At 34.0% G+C, this 18,801-nt stretch overlaps 3 protein-coding genes across 4 annotated transcripts; 2 read left to right on the top strand and 1 right to left on the bottom strand.

Annotated features, from left to right (window-relative positions):
* Window positions 1–2,481: 2,481 nt before the first annotated feature.
* On the bottom strand, window positions 2,482–3,343 carry LOC144420910 (uncharacterized). The gene has a single exon (XM_078110748.1). The coding sequence runs from the start codon at window positions 3,226–3,228 to the stop codon at window positions 2,482–2,484; it is 747 nt and encodes a 248-aa protein (XP_077966874.1). The 5' UTR covers window positions 3,229–3,343.
* A 2,898-nt stretch (window positions 3,344–6,241) lies between these two features.
* LOC120342404 (heat shock 70 kDa protein 1-like) lies at window positions 6,242–10,287 on the top strand. Of its 2 annotated transcripts, XM_078110428.1 has the most exons (9): window positions 6,242–6,878; window positions 7,112–7,241; window positions 7,569–7,675; window positions 7,860–8,111; window positions 8,251–8,374; window positions 8,575–8,728; window positions 8,938–9,085; window positions 9,534–9,702; window positions 10,150–10,287. In XM_078110428.1, the coding sequence occupies exons 1-8, from the start codon at window positions 6,813–6,815 to the stop codon at window positions 9,675–9,677; spliced, it is 1,125 nt and encodes a 374-aa protein (XP_077966554.1). In that variant the 5' UTR covers window positions 6,242–6,812; the 3' UTR covers window positions 9,678–9,702; window positions 10,150–10,287. The 2 variants fall into 2 exon arrangements, 1 of the variants encoding a protein (XP_077966554.1); XR_013474739.1 differs by lacking the exon at window positions 8,938–9,085 and having other exon boundaries at window positions 6,247–6,878.
* LOC144420782 (heat shock cognate 71 kDa protein-like) lies at window positions 10,156–16,839 on the top strand. The gene is made up of 10 exons (XM_078110429.1): window positions 10,156–10,311; window positions 10,574–10,804; window positions 11,995–12,195; window positions 12,349–12,438; window positions 13,048–13,143; window positions 13,339–13,425; window positions 14,615–14,728; window positions 15,593–15,701; window positions 16,312–16,404; window positions 16,729–16,839. Exons 1-9 carry the CDS (start codon window positions 10,216–10,218, stop codon window positions 16,338–16,340), a joined length of 1,053 nt encoding a protein of 350 aa, XP_077966555.1. The 5' UTR covers window positions 10,156–10,215; the 3' UTR covers window positions 16,341–16,404; window positions 16,729–16,839.
* The last annotated feature ends 1,962 nt before the right edge of the window (window positions 16,840–18,801 follow it).

Here is an 18,801-nt window from a genome sequence, read left to right on the forward strand (position 1 = left end):
CAAATGTAAAATCTCAAATATATGCACACCATGCTCGTTTACCAGTAGCGGTAAAGCTTTAGTTGAGCATCGAATATGCTGAAAATAGTCGTCAGAAACAGAAAAATATCGTGTTCCTGCATGAACCGCAACATTTTCGGTACTCTCAAAGTATGAGTACCAGTTTAGGGTTAGGCCATGATTTAGTTCCGATTTTACCTGTTTCAGTTCTATTACGAGCTCGGGGACTGCCAGTGTTATTCAAGTGAATATTCCCTGTCCATAGGTTTCAGTCCCTTTACACAAGTTGATGTAAAATAGGCCAACAAAATTAGTTACCTTCATATTGGTACTCATACTTCAGGAGCGCCAAATATATGAGTGAGATATCACGTCCAGTATGATCCAAAGGTACATGAAAAAGTAAATATTTTTGAGTGACATTGTCTAACTTTCAGAGCTAAAAATTTAGTCGGGTATCAGTTAATATGATAATAATAACACCAGAACCAAAATACCAATAAAATATCTTTCTTGGAAATATTTGCAAATCATACCACGATAAGGCCCAAAATAAAGAATTGTCTGTGAATTTACTATGCAGTTCAAAGGTCCTGCTGTTCACCAACACAAATATACTTCTGTAACGTTTCGTCTGACAAAAATCAAATTTCCTCAGACGAACAGTTTATTGTGATTGTCGTAACTCTTTGACTGAGAAAGTCTGATTTTCGTCAGACGAAACGTTACAGAAATAATTTGTGTTAGTGTGCAACAGGACTCTTAAATTTTATAGTATGGTCATGTTTATTCTCGCTACGGCATCCTTGCATTATACGCATACGGATTCACTAGCGCAAAGGAATTGAGAAAGTATTGAGAGTTAGTCACGCGTAACCTCTACTTACAAGTGAATTGTCTTTTATTTTAAATCGACTTCAAAAATTGCTCGTTTCAATCGAATAGATTTTGTACTTATACAATGCTTCGTAATATACAAATATTTTACCTCAAAAATTAAAGTCAAAATTTACATAAAGATTATTTGGAAATGCAGATTGCGGTATTTCAATTTGCTAGGCTAGGTAGAGTCATTTAATGGGGCCTGCTTTATAGCACTGAGAATGGAAATCATTTGCATTTCATTTTGCAATCAACGATCATCAATTAATTATTCCAGGCATATCTAATCACACATACATAGTTGCTTATAATAGAAATTCATTAAAATTAATAAAACGTATATTTATAGTTACAAATTCAAACGAAATAACCAGTTACGGTATGTAAATCATTTTACAAATTGTTATGTGAACGTCTTTAATGTTCAGCATAATAAATTCAAGTAATGAATTTTGGAAATCTATTTAGGAATTCTCAAGAATGTTCAAGATAAATCTCAAAAATCTTTTTCCTCGTCATTTGTATTTTTCTGTTAAAATAGAGAAACAATTTTAACCAGAGCTTACTACTTCTAAAACTATATTTATATTGAAAATAAAAAATTGTGTGATATCCATGAGAATTTCAGGTAAAAATTCTATTATGATATTTTTAGGCGCTCCAGAAGTCTGTTAAGTACCAATATGGGGGTAACTAAGTTTGTTCGTCTATTTTACATCAAGTTGTGGTACGAGACTGAAACCTATGGGCAGGGGGTATATTTACTTGGCTAATACAGACGGTCACCGAACTCGTAATGGAACTAAAATAGAGAAAATCGGGATATAATTATGGCCTGACCCGAACCTGGTACACATACTACGGCAGTACCCTTATTTAAATTAGGTAATAAATCGTGGGATAGATGATGCAGATGATTTTGAATAATGCAATACCAATTTTCATGTGTTGACATTTTCATTTCAGCAATACGAAAAAAATTGTTCAGAATTGCCTGAAAATTTCAGGCATATTTTAGCATATATACATAATTGTACATTGCCTTCACAGCGCTATTGCCAGAACATAGAAAAACAATAGAGGTAAATATTCATGTGAAAACTAGAATTTTCAATTGATGAATTTGTCATGTATTATCATAACAGACGCTGTTTTAGGGCGGTCGCCATTATGACAGTCGCTGTTTTGACAGTCGCTCACTTGAATACGTTGCTATTACGAAGTCGCCATTATGATCGTCGCTATTTGGAACCCGAGCCGTTTGTTTCAGATGTTTACTTGAAGACAGGCTGTAGTGAAACCATTCGAGGAAAACTCATTTAGACTGTTTTCTAGGCTTTTATTAACTTAAAGATTACTACTATACTAAAACAAGAAAAAGAACAAGTTACAAGATGTAGCCATCCTGACGCACGCTGACCAAATAAAACCTTCGCATAGCCACGAGACTATTAACGATGGTGCCACGTTGGCCACATTAGGTGGCGCTAATTCAATTTCATCACAATCACCCCACCCAGAAAAATCATGTATATATATAACAGAATATAAAGTATGCACGGAAATTACAAAATGAAAATAGCACTTCGTAGAATAAAGCTAAGAGATTCTATCTCCGTACCAATCCGGGCTCTTACATATTCTACCAGAGCGACGACGTTGAGGGCTTTCAGTATCTTCTACGGGAGTTTCCGACTTTTCATCCGAAGTAGAATTTAATTCATCCTGAGCTTCTGGCAAACCAGCGTCATTCAAATCATTTGGAGTCTCGGTTGGTTTAGCTTTAGATTGGTCGGGACATGGCGCCAAGTCTTTCACAGAAACTGTAGTTTGTCTTCCATCTGAGTGGCGTACCAGTGCATATTTGGAATTGGCATCCAATAAATCCACCAGGTCGCAGAGAGGTTCGGTCTTTGTCCGAACGAATTTTCGAAGCAACACAATACCCGTTGAAAGTAGCCAATCGGGGAGCAATTGGCCCAGCATCGATCGTCGTTGAAAACCAAACAACCGTTCATGTGGAGTCGAGTTAGTAGACGTACATAATAAAGATCTTACGTTATGCAAGGCATCAGGTAAAACAATTTGCCAGGCAGCCTCTGATAATTTTTGAGAAGCCAAAAGTAGCTTTATAGTCTTCCATAACGTTTGATTGATCCTTTCACACTGAGCATTTCCTGTTGGATGGTACGGAGTGGAATTGCTGTTAGCAACGCCCCTTCTTGCAAGAAACTCCGTAACATCTCTTGATAAGAATGACAGGCCTCTATCGCTATGTACGTATTCAGGTAATCCCACCAGTGAAAATAAGGAAGAAGGGCACTGTATCACAGTTGTAGAAGTCATATCTTTACAAGGATAGGCGAATGGAAAACGACTGTATTCGTCAACAATTATCAGAATATACTGCTTTTTACCGCAAACGGGACCCTTGAAATCAATGCTGATTCGTTCCAGCGGACGAGTTGCTCTAATTAATTCATGCTTGTAATTGCCTTTAAAATATCGCGGCTTTAGCTTCGCACATTGCTGACAGTTGGAGCAAATGTGTTTTACATCTTCAGTAGAGAAAGGCAGATTCTTAGATCTGATGAAATGTGACAATCTCCTAGCACCCGGGTGACCAAGTTGTTCATGAATACTTTTGAGGTCAAAATCAGGATTGCCAAAAAGGCAACTTATTCGAGACACAGTATCAGGGGCTACATTATCAATCCCGGCTCGATGAACAACAGTATAATTGTAGCAACTAAGTTCCAATTTCCACAATGACAATTTAGTGTTTTTAATTTTGCTTTTATGTTTTTTTTGGAAAATGAAAGACAGGGCCCGTTGATCTGTAATTAAGCAAAACTTTCTTCCATGTAACAAATAACTCCATTTTCTGACTGCTTCTATAATAGAAGACTTTATTTGGGTTTGCAAGGCCTAATCTTTTTTAAATAACCCATCAGCATGAGTCGACAGCAAATTAGTACAGTCCGTTGATGACGTAATAGGAAGTAAGTACCCCTGAAAAAATGATTTCGTTTCATAAATTAAAGGCAGAAGAGTTTTTCATGTTCTTGGGTACTCCCGTAGTATGTGTACCATGTGAAGGTTAAGTTATAATTTTATTCATATTTTCCTTATTAAAGTTCTATTTCGGGTTAAAAGACTGTCTGTGTTAGCCAAGTGATATACCCCGTGCCCATAGGTTTCAATCCCTTCACAAAAATTGATGAAAAATAGGCGAACAAAATTAATTACCTCCATATTAGTACACACATTTCCGGAGCGCATGTTATTACTGTCTTAAACTTTCTGTATTCTGTTGTATTGGGCATGAGGACTGTCAAACGACGCAGCACGTTTAAACGCATAAAACCCCTAAAGATGAAATAATAAACCACTGTACAATAAGATTGTTAAGAGTAATTAAAAACAATAATAATGAAAGTCGTTTGACAAACACTGAAATCTGGCAAGATGGTCCACCATAGAAATTGGTTGGACAAGACATACGCTGATCAGAAACTTATGGTTCTCAAAAAATATTGGGAATAACATACGTTCTTTCTCGAAATATTTTATTGGTACTTCTTGGTTGGTAATTCAAATTTATAGCAATAAATCTGGGTTTGTTGCTAAAATTGCAATGTTCGCAAATCTGAACTTCACACAAATCAAGTCTACCACACTTGTTGCGCTAAAATACACACATAAAATAATTTTGGGTTAATGATAAACATGCTATTCTCAGTCTGCTGGCTATTATGGACCATGGTGTAAAAGTGATAGTTTCTGAGCGCTTCTGTATTCAACAGATTGAGTAACAGATATCCTGGCGGTCGGATCTAGGTCCACCCAGACGTCGCCGGCTTCTGGGAATTTCATCTTGTTCATATGTATGCATATTTGAAGGCTAGCGTAGCCTAAATGAATCGAGAATAAAATTTTCAGTGGTTAAAGATTGTATTTTTCACTAGAAGGCTATTACTTTTATTTCCTAAATTTATGTGAGATCTGATATTGTATTCAAAATGCGTTGTTTAATTTTTTTAATTAGTGCAACTTGTTTTATGACACCGTGACGGTTAGTACCAAAAGTCTCGCAGTAACAGATTGCATACCCGAGCTACTGCTTTTTGGATTTCTTGTCCATTTATTTGAGCATTGCATTCTTGTTTATATTATTTGAAATTTAGCGCTAATAATGTGTTATTTTTGTATGTTATTTTTGCAATAGATATTCTAAAATGTTCGAATTGAATATATTATACATAAAATATGATTTTGTCAAAATTGAATTCACATTTATGTTTCAAAGTTTGATCAGGTATTTGCGTTCGATAGCGACACATTATTGCGAGCACTTCGTCCAGCATTACTTACTCGGGAAAGATCGTTTACAATTACCAATAGATCGCTGTACAACGCAACATTACATTTTAAATCCCAACTCAAGTAAATAATGATAAATTTGTGCAAACGAAGCGACTTACATACAGAGGTCTGTTTGCTCGTTAAATAAAAAACACGGCACGGCTCAGAGATAGTTACTGTAAATAGAGCTGTCACCAAATACCTGAGCGCATCGCTTGAATGAATTGTTTGTAGTGTTGGGACATACACAATAGGGAAACCCTGACTCACAAAACGAAAACCTTTGCTTCATATGCGACATGCTTCGCTTATCTGGAATGAGTGTTTCAGTTCGCTTTGCGAGAAAAAGGGAAGTTTAATATTGAAGCGAATCGGAACAGTCTATCGTGAAAGCTCAAATAGTCTAGTACCATTTATACAAGGATTAGATATAACAGTGATTGCGATAGTTTATAGTGTTTTGCTGTAGAACTACACGTAAAAATAGGAAAGGTGAGGCGACGACGTGACCAAAGTCAGTATCCCTGGTCAAGAATAATACAATTACAGATGCATGTGCATTGGCAAGGATTGGAAGTGTTTGCTATAATAGTATTGTGTCTATATTTTCTTACTGATAATTCAAAGCTCCAATCATTTGTACTGATATAATGCAGGTGGAAGTAACTCTAAGTAACAGCGAAGATTAAACCGTTACTCAGAAAAACTTCCTATTACTTAAATATATCCAATAATAAATTCGAATTTTGCCGTTATAACATATATTGAAGCTAAAATTTTAATCATTCGGCGTATCACGTTCGTTAACTATTCGAGAAAACCTCAAAAGGGGGAATGATAACTTTATATATATATACGGGGACAATACGATATGATATTTTAAGTCCATGCATTTATGTACAAAACTCAGCGCTCCAGAAGTGTGTGTACCAATATGGAGGTAACTAGTTTTGTTTCGTTCAAGCTTGTTGTTTCACGACTAAGAATTTGCAAGTAATTTAAATTATTTTATTTTTCATTAATTCAAGTTTGAACCTTTTTTTATTCATATCAATACACAAATATAGGAGCTTATTTGTTTAATGTTGCCACACACGATTTAACATATTGCGCATTTCACTCGGCACGGTATACTTGTATCGAGCATGGACGAGCGTTGTTTATTGAACAAATACACAGAGTCGCATAGTATATACTATATGACGCAAGGGACGACTAAAAGCTATTGTTACATAAATTATAAGAGGAAATGAGTGTCGAGTAAGTATAATAGAATTTTTTTTATAAATCTTCTTTATTGTATCAGTTTATAACCTAGCAAAGAGTTACCAAGAAAACGATAGCAGTAGAATTAATTGCCTGTCAGCCTTTTTCATAATTTATGTAAGGATTTGAGTTCAGGTATACCAGATATTTGTTCACAAATTTCAGAATCTTCAGGCACATGCTGTGAATTTGTCGATAGATGATAGAAACTTGCAACGTGTTTGTATAAGTTGGTTATGTTTAACATAATTAAATACGATACTTTAGAGTTTAGATGACCTAAAATAGTCTACGAAGGCATGTCGGCTATTGGAATTGATCTTGGGACAACATATTCATGTGTCGCTGTCCTTAGGAATGAAAGAGTAGGTATTCCATTTTAGTAAAAGTTAGTATAGTAGTTTATTTCAAAATTTTAAATCATACATCATGTCTATTTCTTTCGAGTTTTCTTTCGAGAAACAGACAAAACAGTCAAAACAACGTTTCCTTGTTTAGTATAAAATCCATTTTAGGTTTCAGTTATAGCATTCAGCAAAACTTGGCTAAATATTAAAATTGTATTACAATCATTATGTTAATCTATTATTGATTTCAGATCGAAATTGTTCCAAACGACGAAGGAGACAGATTAACACCATCATGTGTTTCTTATTCCGACATCGAGGTATTGACTGGGAAGGCGGCAAAGGAAGAAATACCATTTAATTTTGAAAATACTTTGTATCGTAAGTAATTATTAATATACTTTTCTCTAAAATCGCGATGAATTAATAGTTATTTCATTCTCGTATTGCTATTGTTAGACCTCATTGAAAATCAGATATAATTTGGAAAAAATAAAAAACCTTCCAAAATGAATGAATGCAAATTGACAAAAAATAATTTCCACAGATTGGCACAAATAATTAAAAAAATATTCTCCTAAAGTTAGTATTAAAAAATTTAAACAATAAATAAATGTGCATGTCACTTGATACTTATCTTAAAACACATATCTGAAACACTTATTTCTTTAAACTATATATTCCATTATCATCCTATATTTTTCATAGAAATCAAGCGACTTATCGGCAGAAAATTCGATGATCCAAATGTCCAACAAGATTCAAAATATTGGGGATTCAAGATTATTAATCAAGATAATAGACTCAAAATACAGGTATGCATTGATCTCATGAAATTACATTCAAGTTTCAACTATATTACCAAGTGCACGCTTGTTTTTTATTTAACATAAAGCTTTTTAATATTACACTATAAGGCCACTTCGGCAATCATTATCATGTCAATGTTTATTTTGCTTAATCAATAACTAATGTCTTTAAACAATTCCCCATATTTAGGTGAATTACAAACATAAAGCAAAAACATTTTACCCAGAGGAAATTAGTGCGCTGATATTAAAGCAGCTAAAAGAATCCGCTGAGAATTACATGGGTTCCAAATTCACCGACGCTGTTATAACAGTACCAGCTTATTTCAATGATTCTCAACGTAAGGCTACAAGAGAAGCTGGAAGAATAGCCGGTCTCAATGTTTTACAAATGATAAATGAACCAACGGCTGCGGCAATTGCCTATGGATTAGATAGAGAGGTAAAATAATCATCTCCAATGAATACAAAAGGTTTCATGTTAGATTTCTTGTTAAATGCAGTACTATATGGCATATTGATGTGAATTTATTAATAATATATTACTTTTTCAACATCTGTAACAATTTTTTTGACTACAGAAAAAAGACGAGCGCCACGTTTTGATTTTTGATCTCGGTGGTGGAACATTTGATGTGACACTGATTACAATAAAAGATCGAGTGTTTGATGTCAAAGCAACAGGAGGAGATACCCACTTGGGAGGTAATGTAATATTTCTGATTATTGGTAAAACATCTAAGAATTGCATTGATCGACTACGTCATCAGCTACGAATTAATAGTCTATTCATTTACTAGAAGTATGAAGATGTTTAGACTATATACATATTTTCTCCTTTTTAAACTCAACTTTACTCTTACTACTCGTTACTCCAATAATTACTAGGCATAACAAATTTGCAGGGGAAGATTTTGACGACAGGATGATAAAACACTTTGTTGAAGAATTTAACGAACAAAATAAAGTTGATATATCAGAAAACAAAAGAGCAATGAGCCGACTTAGAATTCAATGTGAAGCAGCTAAACGAAAATTATCCGTAAATATGATAGCAAAGTAAGTTTAAGAAGCAATCTTTTTAAGCCTGCATCATTAACCAAATTCACAGCTGAGGTGAAGGTATTCAATTAACTCGTCATGCTATTCTTCGTCGATCACAGCATTGTTTTTTATTCTTGCGTTTGTGTAAAATTTATCATGAAGATACACTAATATACTCTGCGGAACTACATCATGCAGATAAAAAGTAAACTTTTACATTATAGAGTTCAAGTCGACGGCTTTCACAACGGGAAAGATTACAAAACAACTATTAGTAGAGCTAAATTTGAAAAATTGAACTACGATTACTTCGAGCAAATGCTCGAAGCAGTGGATGTTACACTATCTGACGCAAAGTTTAATAAAGAAAAGGTGCTGAAATAAATTAAAGGGACCAATAGCAATTCTATAACTTTAACCGAGAAATGTTGCCCAGGAATATTAGGCCTCGGCGAAAAAGTCTAGTAAAACAAAGATACCGACGGTCGATTCTTTAGAACTTAATACCTTCTTTTTGTATTGTAAATTTTTAGAAAGCATTTCATGAAAAGAAGATAGTAAATATCAAATGCCATGACCGATTAGTAAAAAATAAACAGTTTTTGGTGGAAAAATTAATAAAACAAAATGTTAGTCTTATTCCCCCCTTTACACACATATTTTTTAAATATATTTTGGTCATTTCTGTCTATTTATGATTTCAATGATTAAAGATATTGACTAGACGAAAGCATTTTAAAATTTTCTCAAGTGTGATGAACGAATATTGCTTAAAAACTCTCAATATATTGCATTTTCTTAGTATTCATCATAATTTCAGGTTGACGAAGTCGTATTGGTTGGTGGATCAACTCGAATCCCAAAACTGCGTAATATGATCCAAGAGTATTTCAATGGCAAAGAATTGTATAAAACCATAAATCCGGATGAAGCTGTGGCACATGGGGCTGCCGCTTGCTGGTGATCTTAGCACAGATGCATCTGCAAAAGTAAATACAGTTTTTGTTACATTTTCAATACAAAATTTTAATGAATGCGTTATGGACATGAAAAAATTAAAGAAAAAACTGCACTTATTTACATGAGGCATTTTTATAAAATTTTTAGAAGTTTTTTTATGGGGACAGAGTAATATTTTATATTCTGGGGACCACTTCATTGTAAAGCAACATTAACTATATAAAACAAATTTGTCGAATACTAATCAACAAGACTTGTCTAGAATTTTGTATATTTTTGTAATTCGATTGCCTTATTTGGTAACGACTAATTCAGAAAGTGTGCTATAGCAATACTATGTGAAATCCTAAAATTAAAATTTCAAGATCTCTGCAGCAATAGAAATTGCGTAAATTTAGAATGATAATTGATTTCTTGATTGTGCCGTCATATATGCGATGTAAAAAGATGAATATATTATTTATTATCTATTTCAGATAAAAGAGTTTACTCTTTATGATATTGTGCCTTTGCCACTCGGCATCAACGTTGTCGGTGATATCATGTCGGTGGTTGTTACCAAAAATTCGAAAATTCCTTCTAAACACTACAAAACAGTCACCACTGTTGCTGATAATCAAACAGTAATTAGCTTTTCGGTTAGTATTGTTATCATTTCTAGTCGGTATAATTTAAAATTAGCCTTTGACAAATTGATTGAATTAAATCGTTTACTTCTATTGGTATATGTATATCTTTTGTACTTGAGAAGTTGGCCAAGATAGGCGTAACGTTGTGGTCTCCACAAAAGAAGGCTCATTTATATATATATATATATATGTATGTATATGTGTGTGTTTGACAATGTAGTGGCATAATATCAAAATTTATTCACAATTTTGTTCAATATTTATAATACAGGTTTACCAAGGCGAAAGAACGTCGACCATGCACAACAAACACTTGGGCTCCTTCAGTTTATCTGGAATTTCTCCTGCCCCACGACGTGTACCCCGTATAGATGTCTGCTTTGATATCGATTCCAGTAGTATTTTAACTGTTACAGCAAAAGATAAAATTACTGGGAACAAAAACAATTTACAACTTGAAGCTGCTAAATTGAAACTTACCATGGAAGAAATAGAACTTATGGTGAGGTTTGAAGTTTATCATAAACCACAAAACCTCTGGTATTACCTTGCTATAAAAAAAAAGTAGCACAGATGTGAGACATTTTCTAACCTAACCAATATTAGTGTTAAAACGCTTCAATATATAAAACAGGTTGTTCCAAACCGCGGCCCGCGAGCAGCATGGGCCCGCCGACACGTTCCGTGCGGCCCCGCGGCCCACAAAACAATTTTAGCGTGCATTAAATCATTGGCAGATATTTTTATCCATTGGTAGAACATTTTTGAGTTATATTTAAACTATTCCAACTGGGAATAGCCCTTTTCCTAATTCAAATGCCGGGATTCATGTTTGTTAAATCATGGAATTTCAATGTTGTATCTATAAACGTTAAGACGGTGCCAATGTGAGAATGACCTCCTGTGTTCGGTACAAGGGGAATGAATTGTGTGGTGCAGACAGAACTAAGTCGATGAGATGGGTTGCGCTTTTCATCTAAACTTCGCATCTCAAGCTCGCGTCAAGAAACTCCTCATTTGTAGAGACGTTTTGTGCCTTTATTTTAGTGAAAACACTCTATTTTCAAGCGTCGGCCATGTGACAGCCGTTGTGAACCGCAGAACTGAGTTAGCGCCACGCGATCCAGTCTTTTTTTTATCTGGGTCCGGGGTCCCAACTTAGACGGACATGGTTGTTCTTTGACGATAGCACCAGGCATGCTCACGCCACAAGTAATAAAATTAGTCAAATATACCAATTCATCATACAATGAGTATAAAAAACGTAAACTGTGAAGAAACAAGTCGCGAACATTTTTTTCGAGTAATATCTATCACGAAAGAATATTATTTGAAGCGTCATTGCAAAACCAAACACGAGAAAAGATACCGAAAATACCACGGAAAGCAATTTTAAAATAACTAAAGTCTTTTTATAGTTTTTTTTAAAAACTGATTGGAACAGTGATTTCTCATTTCTAAATATATGTGAAGTGATCAAATTTGCGATGTTTTGATCATATTTGGGTTCGCTACGACTGCGGCCCGCGAGACCTTCTCGAAAGTTTTTGGGGCCCGCCAACCTTGAACCTTGGACCTGATATAAAACATTATTGATTTATTCCTTGAGCTTTGTGGTTAAATGGCAATGCATAAAATTCCACATCGAGCAAAATAATTTAAAATTTGAAATTGTAGTGTTACTCTTCTTAGGTGCAAGAGGCTGAAAAATATAAATTGGATGATATTGAGCTCGGAAACATCGCAGACATGAGAATAAATCTGGAAACTTTGGTTTTCAACGCAGAGGAATCCGCCATTTTTCTTGATTCACAGGGAAATTTGAACAAAGAAGATAAATGTATATTATTGAATAAATGTGAATCAGTTTCTCACTGGCTAAACAAAAACAAGGTGATTTTTTAATTTTTGTTGGTAACAAAAACAATTTGACTTTTTTCTTATATAAATGCCAAATTCTTCAAAAATTACAAATTCAGTTAAATTTAACCAGTCTTGAGTACGAGAGGTTTAAAGGAGTATTGAAATCTCATACATTTCTTTCAGAATGCTTCAAAGGAAACTCTATTTCAACAACAAATTGAATTTCAGAATTGCTGCCACCCAATATTCATACGAATATGCAGGGATAAACAGGTATTTCAATTATTTTTTTTTTTTTTTCAAGGTTTCTGGTTGAAAAAGTTATTCGGTTATAATTTATTTTTCGAAAATAAACAGACAAAACCAGCTGCAGAATAAGTACAAAGTAAAATCTAGCTTGATTTATGAATTATCCTACAAAATTTCAATATAAATATTAGGAATGATTGCTATTTGCAGATTAGCATTAATAAAATATTATAGTTGAAAAAATACCTTGACTCAAAAATAATGTAATAAATAACTAAAAAAAAAGAAATCTGGTCAAGATATATTGAGAACTGACTTCAAAACAAAATTGAAATTGTAAAAAGAGTTTACGGACAACCTGTATATCCTTCTCACAGTAGCCTAGAATGTTATCACACCTTATCTATATTTACTTTTTTTTCATGGTCCATCATCAATTTATATTACTTTTACTTTAAATTTACATAAATTTATCATCCTACTTTTATAAAGGGTTGTGATATTTGTATGAAAAATGTTACAGAAATTACCCATAACTTTGTTCAGAAATCAGTCTCCTTTGCGTCCGAGTGAATGCGTATGACATTGCGTTGGGCAAATTTTCTTTTAGGAAATAAAATAAATTTTTTCCAGCATGTATCAGCGCACGGCGTAAATGGACAAAAATCCGACATTGACATTGATCAAAGCCAATCTAAGTCAAAAATAGCTGCACGAAGAGCTGCTTTGGTAAGTAATTCGTGATTCTAAAAACGTATGAAATTAGTATAGTCTGCAATATGAATATTTGCTTAGAAGCAGTATAGTGTATTGTATTATATTAGTATAGTTCTTGAAATTTTCATTCAATCGGGGTCGCATGAAATATATTTTTTGTATTTAACTTTCACAAAAGAATAGCGCAAGATATTTTTCATTTTTCAGGATGCAAAATCAGAAGGCGCAAATGGCAAATCTACTTCTGTAAACCCCCAATTTCAGAAAAAAATTGAAAAGGAAACTCTAACAAAGGTGCCAATGAAATTAATTTATTTTATATTTTCTTTGATCGCATTTCTTCCTCTTCTCATTCGTAAAGTCCGTGCTTTTTGAAATATTTAATTGATAATTATTCAATTAATATTTTTATCAGGAAATTTTGGCGAAATTATTGATAGACGTAGATATCTGAACGCTTTCAAAATGACTTCACGACTGATATCTCAAAAGCATGTCTGATGGATTTGAAAATATAGTGTCTTTAAATCAATATATCAGTTTTTTGCCTTTCCTCCCAATCTTGAAAAACGACTGTATCAAGCCAAAAAGATCAAAATTACTTTCACCAATGGGAACAAGAAACGATACGGAAAATGGGTACTCCCGTAGTGTGTGTACCGGGTTAGGGTTAGGCCATAATTTTATTCCGAATTTCGTTATTTTAGTTATATTAAGAGTTTGAGAACTGTTCGTGTTAGCCATGAAAATATACCCTTAGGTTTCAGTCCTTTTATACAACTAGATGTGCGAATAAAGTTAGTTACCTCCATATTGGTTCTGCGCTCCACTTCTACGCTACTGAAAAATATTAAAGCAAAGTATAAATCCCTATGTAGTGCGTTGTAAATGAGATAATTTTTTTTTTTTTTCAAGTTTTGTTTTGTTTATCGGTTTAGCGGTTTGTTTAGCGAAACCAACTCGACAACAAAGTCTCTCGTATTAGACAATTACGTAAGCTTTCATACAAATCCAAGCATGTCGCTTGAGACGGCGTCGAAGGCTAACTATTCAAGAAACAAAAGAATACTTTTTGAAATTTTCACCCATGAAAGATCACATGAAATATATTTTCAGTATGTTATAATTAAATTTCTTACTGAAATAAATAGAAACCCATCAACAAAAATAGCGTCCTGTTTCCTCGTCTTTATGTCTTCTAATTCTTTAATCCACATTGCTCGTCTTGAACTATTGTTCGTCTTGGCTCTAAACGTCGCTATGTGCGAGCAGCCCCAGGCATGTATTAAACTGCCAAGCTTTTGTGGGAGAAAATTTTTTTTGTGCAAAACATGTATCGTCTAACACATCTATTATTCCTTGGTTAAATATATAAAATCTCCGAAACTGATCAACTCACGTACTGAACGCTGGACTATCGCGTCCATGTCTGCTCATGTCGTTCATTTTCTATGAATATGATTCTTATGATATTTATCTATAGGCAAATCCTGCTAAAATTGGAAATACTAAGAAGAACGCAGCTCGCGTACAAACTTCAGAACTGAATCAAAATAAGATTTCGGAAAAACTACGGGAAAAAGTAACCTTATACAAAGTAACAGCTAGTTTAACTATTTTTTTTTTTGGTTCCCGTGCATTTGAACCCTCGACAATTGCACTTGCATATATACTATTGCACCTATGGAATTTTTTTTTTGTTTTGCGAATATTTGACCCCATACTAACCCTAACCCATGAGTTTTAGCACCCGCATATAGAGTGAACCCGCGGATATATACACATGAGTTTAAATGTACTGTAACCATTTTTTTTAAATTCATATGACGGAGCCATTTGTTATGTAGACACTTGATATAGCTTGGAATACCGGGTTTGCAAAGGCAATGAATCTGAACCACAGATCTTTCATAGGCATAGAGATAGTTTACAAACATCGTCAGTACAACACCGCTAGGCTTTGTTGTAATATATCATATTTAGTATGACGCTTATTTACGCCATTTGCTCCCAGCAAAGCCCTTAGCATTAGTTAGTTATAGTTTAATTGATTCAATTGTATAATTATTTATTGTAAATAATGTATAATATGTTAGTATATGATTTTTAAATAAAGTTGATCAATGGCGCAACAGACCACTGACGTTACGAGTACCGTAAAACATATAACAACAACAAGCAGAAGCTGCTAATAAATGAAGATATGAAAAAAGAACGGAATCGTGCCTGTTCGGTATTACATACTCAATTTATTACACACCGGATTAGTTGTGAACGTAGGATTTTAAACCCAGATGTAGAACTTGCGATGACGACCTAGTTCAAACAGTCAACGCTCTAGTCTAAACACTGAGTCATTACGTATTTGTATAAATTTTCAACTGATTACTCAAAGAGGCTCAGAATTGCAAGGAATATTGCGGAAACATATTTAAATAAATTCTATATTCATTATTGACAGCAAGAGCAATCAATCGCCACCAATATTCAACAACATCACCGCAAAAAAAACAAATCAAGATCCTTCTTACACGGTAATTTCACCTCACGGCGAGACAATTTCCGTCAAAATAAGCCAATTTTTTTTTACCTCACCAAATGATGAAAGCATAAAAACGTCTGAGATTCAATTTGGGATTACTAGGAACTATTGATGTTATTGTCGATATCCTGTTTAGACTCGTCTGCTTATCTAGAACAAACAATTTCGCAATCATACAAATCACCAGTCATTTATACCTTAAACATTGGTTTATTGGTTCATCTCATTCATCTTCATGCCGTTTGCACCTTATTTTAGGTCGTTTATCTGATTGTCGAACTGTTCGTCCCTGAGTCGCTGGATTTGATATAGACTTATTGACCATTAGAAATTCATGAAGTTACTAACCCTTCATGAAATTCGTATGAAACGACCAAACGATCTATTGTATAAATTTCACAACCATATCGATGCAACATTCTCTCAGTACTCTTTACACTTTTACTTGAGAGGTTGGGTCATCTTGAACGAGCTTATATAAATAGAATAATACTACCAAATTCGCTAGTTCACAAAAATCCACAATAATAAGATTCAAGAAGTTCAATGACTTGACTTATTTGTACTAAGAGCTTCTAGTGAGTCCAGCTTATAAAGTGAAGTTCATAGCAATTCACAAATATAAATTGTCAATGCAGGGAACAAAGATGGGTACAGCCAAGCATAAATCAGAAGTAACATCGACGCCATTGAGAAAGGATGAAGATTATCGTAAAAAACGCGATCGACAGGTTTGCGAGTTAATGTTTTATAGTTTTATTGGCGTAATTCCCATAAGATTTTTCACACTTTTTAAACCAATGATCTAACCAAGAAGAAGCCAATAAGTAGGTAGCTAGTGGTTATATCGTTTTTTTTTGCACCGGTCCTGCTAATAGTTTATTAAATTTATGAAATAAGGAAGGACGAGATTGCATCCGAGATCAATGTCTTGTTAGAAAATTACTTGCTTAGAATCATTTTCTTTGTTTGAGAATAATCGGGTAAAAATCGTTTTCCTTTTTACATTCAACATGTTGCATTCTTAAAAACAACAACTTGATAATTTTAAATAGGATCTGGAAATTCTCGTCTTTGGTATCGAAGGAAAGTTCAATCAGTACGATAAGGCAGATAAAGGAAATCTTTGGGGGAAATGCCATCAAGCCAAAGAGGGGCTCAAGAACGTAAGTAATATTAAAATTTGAACTTAGTTATAATAAAAATAAGTTTTGATTTATCGTTATCTTATTTCTTTAGAAAAATCTAAAGGATTTTACAGAAAAGTGGAACAAACTCCACAAAGCTTGGCAAATTGTCGAAAAAAAGTATTCCGAGCCACGACCATCTTCTGGATGGAAAAATAACGATTGTATAGTCAACGAATCCGGATAGATTGATTATCATATTCTCGTTATTGCGATCGTGATGAGATCGTTATTTTATTAAAGCAAAACAATCAAACAGAAATTTTAAATTTATTTTTTTATATGATAAATATTGTATCACGTAAATAATTGAACAAATGTTACTTGGATTAGTATTCAGTAAACGAACAAGTTTGTACAGTATGTGATTTTAAGGATAGGGAAAGTACAAGAATAGAAGAAGTGCACACGCAAATATGTGACGACTCGCTAATAATTAGTGAAAAGCAGGGCCCGATTTACCATTAGGCAAAGTAGGCGGATGCATAGGGGCATTGACATCCAATTTTGAACTATTCAATTAATAAGGGTTGCAACGAATATTTACCGTATAATTTAAGGATAAAAATTAAGTAAGTTCGAAAAACTGATTTTGTCTAAATTTGGAAATCTTCACCTATTAACCTTTAAAACATATTATGCTAATTTAGACTAATTGGACAGTTTTTATGAAGATAATTGGAATCTCATATTTCACTTAATGGCATAGCCTAGGTAGGGCCTCTCATTGTCTAAATCCGGCCCTGGTAAAAGTGTGATGATAACAAACCCCAGTGTCATGATATCGGTTGTTCTGCAATGTTGCTGAAAGTTTTGAACAAATATTGAATAGATGACCGCAAAAATAGCATTTCAGTAATTGACATGATGTCCTAGGCCTTCCTATATTGCCATGGGGCCCATGAGTGATAGGATTCAAAATTTCAACAACGGGTTCTCAGTTGTATCTAACTCACTAACATAGGTTCCCCCAGAAAAAACACGCCGGATAGCTATAGCTTCAAAATCAAGAGCGGGTTGGCTGTTTTCACAAATGCCACAACAGGGCTTATCCGGACAAGTTTATGCATTTTAGGCATAATTGAGCAGAAAGAAGGATATTTCACTAAAGGTTAGACAGGAACATAGAAATGATAAAGTCCGCGCTAAACTTTAAGTTGAGAGCTAGGAAATTTAATATTTTGTTTTATTTAAAATCGGTTTTGCGTTACTTGCCTGTATTTACTGACCCTGTAACGTAAAATTTAGTCTTGGAGATGGCGGTGCGAGTCGATTCTATCTAGTATATGCAGTTGTCTGATATTTTGGATAATTTCTAACCGTGTAACGATGTAACTTCGGTCCCAAAGTTGGGCGGTACCGAATACCATACTGATTTGTTTGCTATTTACGCTTGTATGAATACTTCAAAGCTAAACTTCGATTTGTATAAGATTGAAATATCGCACAAGTATAGCAACGCCTGGATTAATTTTACAAGCTTTCTTGCTCCTTTCGCTACGAACTAGGTCGTGTACTGGCATCCACTGTTATCTAACGATGTGTTAGGAGCTACTATTATTTGAAAGGCCATTTTATACACTCTGGATGAGATAGTGCCGTGAGACTTGAACCCAAGATGGTTAATCTACTATCCCAACGCGGTTGCGTTCACGCTAAAATATTATGGAAGATCTCAAATTGGAAAGTGCCGACATACAGGAGATCTCTAAATATCATTCTGTTGTCGTAAAAACACAACCCTTACACCTTTGTCAGCATATTTGACCTTTGATTGGAAGTAGTGGGGTATTTTACAAATATTAATTTAAAAACTGATCAATATTTTTTTATAGTTAAAAAACATAAAACTACACAATTTAAAAAAATACAAGACGGATTTTTTTAATAATTGCTTTGTTATCTGAAACTTTTTAATACAAAACATTTGAACGTCGTTTA

The sequence above is a fragment of the Styela clava genome, chromosome 3, assembly GCF_964204865.1.
Source record: "Styela clava chromosome 3, kaStyClav1.hap1.2, whole genome shotgun sequence".
Classification (NCBI taxonomy): domain Eukaryota; kingdom Metazoa; phylum Chordata; class Ascidiacea; order Stolidobranchia; family Styelidae; genus Styela; species Styela clava.